Source organism: Calidris pugnax, unplaced genomic scaffold (assembly GCF_001431845.1).
Source record: "Calidris pugnax isolate Ruff unplaced genomic scaffold, ASM143184v1 scaffold14, whole genome shotgun sequence".
Classification (NCBI taxonomy): domain Eukaryota; kingdom Metazoa; phylum Chordata; class Aves; order Charadriiformes; family Scolopacidae; genus Calidris; species Calidris pugnax.
Window position 1 is genome coordinate 6,435,548 of NW_015090793.1, and position 5,936 is coordinate 6,441,483.

A 5,936-nucleotide genomic window follows, 5' to 3' on the forward strand; every position below is an offset into this window, starting at 1 on the left:
CCCCCCGCAGTCGGTAACTTTTCCTCCCGTGCCCACGCCGGTGCCGGTAGCGCATCCGGCCCCGCCGCCTCCGCGCCCCTCCGCGGGGCGGAGAGAGAGGAGGCGGGAGGGGAGGGGGATGCGCAGGGAGGAGGACGGGCTCCTCCTCTTCGCAGGACCCGAAAAGCTTCGGCCTCTCCCGGTTGGAACCGGCCGGCATCTGCCCGAGGCATGCGCCGTGCGCGGCCGGTGCGGGGACGGGGCGGGGGAGCCGGGGTGCCCCGGACCCCCCCCCCCATTTTCCACCACCAGCCCCCCTCTTCCTGCGAGGTTCATCCCCCGAAGGCTTCATCTGTGCCTCCCCCTGCCAGGTGACATCCCTGCGGGGTGCAGCTCTGCCTCCTCTGCAAACTTCACCTGTGCATCTTCCCCCCCCCCCCCCCCCCCCACCCCCCTGGAGTTCCGTCTGTGTCTTCTCCTCCTGCAAGGTGCGCCTGGGCATCCCCCCTGCCAGGAGGCACCTGTGCACCCACCCTTCTTTTGAGTTTAATCCTTGTAGTCCCCTACAAGGTGTACCCGTGCACCCCCCTAGGAGCTTCATCCCTGCCTCCCCCCGGGCGGTGCACCCCCCCGACAGTGGGTACAGCTGGCACCCTGCAGGATTTGCTGCCCCAGGAGCTCATGGGGTGTGTTTTGGTCCTCGGGAAGACGCACGGTGACTGGATCTTCGCTTCAAGCCAAAGCTTGATTTCACTGTGATGATTTCATTGTGGTTTCATTGCTTCACTTTTCTATGAAAAAAAAATAAAATTGTTCAGGAATGAGAGAGGGGCGAGGGGGAAGGATTAGGTAAGGGCTTGGAAAGCTTCCCACCCAGAGGAGTGGTGCCAGCACCCCGCAGGCTCGCGCTGCATCGGGCATCCCTGGTGCGAAGCTGCTCCTGGGGCGGCTGTGGGATCTGCTGGTGGTCAGAGGCTGCAGGGCTGCCAGCCCGCTCGGAGGGGCTGGCATGGCACGGCTTTGCTGGCAGCCGGCTCCAGCGCCCGCAGAGTTCCCATTGCTAACCAGCATCTTCTGCAACTGCAGCCAGAGCGAACCCCAGCTCCCAAAGCCTGCGACTGTCTGCGCCAGAGATCAAAATGTAGGGTTATAAAAGGTGGCACGGCGCAGGTACGATGGTGGCCTCACCGCTTGGTTGATGGGTTACCCGAAAGAGCAACATCTCCTGCTCAAAAGTGAAGCAGATCCCTCCATGGGGAGAGATGAGACATATGGCATCCCCGCATCCCCCCTGTCACATCTTGCCTCAGCAAGGATCAGTTGGACTCCTGCACTCGGGAGATACCTGGCAGCCCCAAATTCACCAATGCAAAGGCAAAGAGGCTGTGGATGGGGGGAAAAAAAAATACAGATCAGGGCAGTGTTTGCCTTTGAATTCTGAAAGCTTCGGGCCAAAGATAGGAGGCTGCTGTTTCAAAAAAATAATTAAAATAACGCTTAGTTTCCATATGCCTGGGTTAAGCAGGCATTTATTTTTGTTTAATCCTCTCTAGTCAGATGCGTTGTTTATTTATGAAATAATTAAAGTAATAAAAGCAACCCATTCCTTAAAAAAAAACCAACCCACTGCAGTTATGTAACAGCCAGGGGAGCTCCGGATTCCAGTCCCAGGCTATGGACCCGGGCATTTGCAGATGAGTTATCTTTAGAAAGGCACTAAATACTTGTTTACTATTTATGCTGCCACATTTGAGCATCTGATGAACAGTAATTAATATCCCCTGTTCTGCCAAGGTGAGAGGGTCCTGTCATCCTTGGCCACAGCGAGGGGACTGAGGCACAGGGGAACGCAGTGATTTATGCACCATCATGCAGTAACTCCAAGAAGACACAGGCACCGGACCAGATTTCTCGAGTCCTTCCTCGCTGTCTGAATGCCAAATTTTGCCTTTCTTATTGCAAAGCCAAGATTTCTGGCTTTCTCTGTAAAGGGGGGTGAAGGGAAGGCTGTGGAGGTGCTGCTGCAGGGTGGGGAGGAGGGATGGGGAAGGAGCAGGCAGCCGTGACTGACCGAAGCAAATGTCAGTGAAAATCAAGGGCCTTGCCGAAATCAATTGCAAAAGCCAGTCAGGTTCGCAGACGGCAGATTTGGGCCCCTGGAATAAAAAGGATATTGTTAACAGCAGCTTGCTGGCAAGGCAACTGCTCTGCCAGGAGCTTTCAGTCTTTGAGAACGCAGTTGTCATCCCAAGTCACTGAGGATTTTGCTCTTGGGTTTACTCCCGCTCCTCCAGGACCTGAGGGTAAATCTCCCACATGCCATGACCGACCGCTGAACCTCATGGATAGAACTAATTTAATTAAGATGGACAGTTTAGAGTTTGAATTTCATGCCAGTGCTCTCAGCAGCTCTCACTGCTCAGTGTAAAGAAGGAGCTTGTATAGATGTTCGATCATTGGCAGAGCCAGGAAAAAAAGATGGGATAACCAGGGCAGATTGTGTGGCTCTGGAGGCTGAGGAGGTTTGAGTATTTCAGTAAGAAACATGCTCTGCCTTCAGCAGGTCTGCTTTAGGCTGACTTTGCTTTGGATTAGTGCAGCAAACCACTGAGCCTTGGAAATGTCATTATTCATCCTTCCCAAAACTGCAGCTCTCATCTTGGGCTGGGGGGAGTCACTCCCCTTTACAGGTGGTAGGAAGCACCCAGCAGATGTACAACAGAATTACCTCTTCCCCTGCTGGGAAGCTCACACCCTGCTCTCAGTCCGAAATTTTAAGTTTTCTATCCAACACTGGGCTTTGAATGACTCAAAACATTTTCTTCCAGCTAGATTGTGCTGTAGCTCTTGAAACCATCAGACCTGTGTGTGACTGACTGCAAATGAAGCAAACACCTTGGGACGAGCAGTTACTCTTGCAGAGCATCAGTATTTAAGCAGCAGAGATTGCCAAGGCAGGTCCCCAGCAAACCTCCTCAACCCACTGCTCAGTATCTGCTGGGTAAGAAGAGAGGTGCTGCTGGCTCCGTCTTCTGCAAATCAGACCTGTGTGTGACTGCAAATGAAGCAAACACCTTGGGACGAGCAGTTACTCTTGCAGAGCATCAGTATTTAAGCAGCAGAGATTGCCAAGGCAGGTCCCCAGCAAACCTCCTCAACCCACTGCTCAGTATCTGCTGGGCAAGAAGAGAGGTGCTGCTGGCTCCGTCTTCTTCTGCAAAAGCTACAAGCAGCCACAATCCTTTGCTCGTCAGGGGCTGTATCAATCAACCTCAGCAATTAACTGGTTGACAGTAAAAACTGCCCCAGGTTATACTAATGCAGTGATTCCAGAACAGCTCATCCCAGCAGGATGAGACTGTCTGGCAGGGATGGCTCCCACCCTGTTCTTTGCAATGTCTCCATCAGCAAGTGAGGAAGGAAGGTATCCAGGTTTAAAGCTCTTGTCTACCTGCAAGTCCTCCTCCAACTTGGACCTTGGTCATTTCCACGCTTGACCCGAAATGCTCGGCGCGGGCTGAGCCCCCTCAGCAGAGCCCGGCAGCCCCTCTCCCTCCCGCTTTGCTGGGCTGGGAAAAAAAGTAAAAGCCTCTCTGTTGACTGCAGATGTGCATATGAATGTGAGGCATTTGCCTAATAAATATCTTCCTAAAGGGGGATTAATTAGCATCCCAAGATCTGCTCTGACTGCAGCAGCTCTGCAACAGCATCTCTTAGGGGCGCTTGTTTCACACTCAGAGATGTTGCTGGCCCCTTTCCGGATGCACAGACCCCCCCAAGGCTGAGGATGCACGAATCTCTTGCTCAGGAGCTGCTTCTTTACCTGCAAGTCCTCCTCCAACTTGGACCTTGGTCATTTCCACGCTTGACCCGAAATGCTCGGCGCGGGCTGAGCCCCCTCAGCAGAGCCCGGCAGGCAGCCACAATCCTTTGCTCGTCAGGGGCTGTATCAATCAACCTCAGCAATTAACTGGTTGACAGTAAAAACTGCCCCAGGTTATACTAATGCAGTGATTCCAGAACAGCTCATCCCAGCAGGATGAGACTGTCTGGCAGGGATGGCTCCCACCCTGTTCTTTGCAATGTCTCCATCAGCAAGTGAGGAAGGAAGGTATCCAGGTTTAAAGCTCTTGTCTACCTGCAAGTCCTCCTCCAACTTGGACCTTGGTCATTTCCACGCTTGACCCGAAATGCTCGGCGCGGGCTGAGCCCCCTCAGCAGAGCCCGGCAGCCCCTCTCCCTCCCGCTTTGCTGGGCTGGGAAAAAAAGTAAAAGCCTCTCTGTTGACTGCAGATGTGCATATGAATGTGAGGCATTTGCCTAATAAATATCTTCCTAAAGGGGGATTAATTAGCATCCCAAGATCTGCTCTGACTGCAGCAGCTCTGCAACAGCATCTCTTAGGGGCGCTTGTTTCACACTCAGAGATGTTGCTGGCCCCTTTCCCGATGCACAGACCCCCCCAAGGCTGAGGATGCACGAATCTCTTGCTCAGGAGCAAGTGGTGGCACCTGTGCCCTGTAAGCAGTTGGCAGTAACCACACACATCCCGGTTTCCCCAGTCCTGCCACACGCCGTGACCCATCACAGTGGCGATGCAGGCTCCCTTCTGCTGCAGCTGTCTGGGTGCCACGAATAATAAGTCACCATGAAACCCAACCTGCCAAATTATTTCCAACCTGTAAAACTCTGTGAATCGGTAACCAGGGGCCAGAGGTGGGATCTGCTGACCGATGTAGATCTCTAGCCAGGTGGACCTCAGCGCTGGAGCTGGCTGCCCTCTGCTCCAGGCACAACAAAGGGGGAAAACCAGCGTCTTCAGAGGCACGGAGCTTCCCGACCCAACGTGGACCTCCAAAATAGATTGGATGAATCATGGGCTAAAAGTGCTTGGGTTTGACTATAAAGGGAGTGCAGGGTGACTTGCTCAGCTGTGGAAGTCTCCCCAGGGGATGGCTGAAGATGAATCCCTTCCTACAACTTTTTTGTGTTGAAAGATTTTTGTGGGTTGTGAATAATATACAAATATTTCCCCAACAGTGTACATACGCACACCTGGCTTTATCTTCTTCCAAACAGGGAATTAGGAACTCGCATGCACATTTAATGTACATTAACATCAGAAACTCCACTCTAATGGCCGGAACATTGAACTCTGAGCTGTGTTTCAGACCTATCCAATGATTATTTGGAGATTTATCTAGAGCATCTCAGTGGAAACGTGAGGAATACTTTCAAACAAGGAGAGGTTCTGCAGAGATTTAAAACATCTTCAGTTAAGGAGTATTATTTTCTTCAAGGAGTAGTATTTCCAAGTGTGGTGGCTTGGGGAGACAGCACATCTTTCCTCCTGTAGGTATTATTGCTGCAAGATTAGATTTTAAAAAAAATTGAAATTTTTGTCAGCTTTTACCAGAAACCTTCATTTTAATTAGCTGCAGGAGACAGCTGTGCATGCAGAGCAACTTAGATTTAAAAAAAAAAATGAAATTTTTGTCAGCTTTTACCCAGAAACCTTCATTTTAATTAGCTGCAGGAGACAGCTGTGCATGCAGAGCAAGGCTGTGCGACGCACAGGAGATGCTGTGCGGGGGGTTTGGTGGGAGCAGGGTGCCATGAAGGAGGGCCCAGGGTGACGTGTGGCCTGAGAAAAGCTGAGAGCACGAGAGCTCTTGTGCACGTGGGAATAACGCTGTGAGCCAGGAACTGCTCATTTCTTGGGGTTTTCAGTGAGACAGCTGTGCATGCAGAGCAAGGCTGTGCGACGCACAGGAGATGCTGTGCGGGGGCTGTGGTGGGAGCAGGGTGCCATGAAGGAGGGACCAGGGTGACGTGTGGCCTGAGAAACACTGAGAGCACGAGAGCTCTTGTGCACATGGGAATAACGCAGGAACTGCTCATTTCTTGGGGTTTTCAGTGCAGGACTTAGCACCTTCTTTGCAAATTAGCAGCACGCC

General features: G+C 52.3%; 1 protein-coding gene across 1 annotated transcript in view; it reads right to left on the reverse strand.

Annotated features, from left to right (window-relative positions):
- The window catches only part of NAT8L (N-acetyltransferase 8-like (GCN5-related, putative)), a 30,099-nt gene extending 29,900 nt beyond the window's left edge, over positions 1-199 (reverse strand). The window contains exon 1 of the mRNA XM_014966709.1: positions 33-199. Coding sequence (XP_014822195.1) covers positions 33-199 — 167 coding nt within the window. The remainder of the gene's footprint in view (positions 1-32) is intronic.
- Positions 200-5,936: the final 5,737 nt, after the last annotated feature.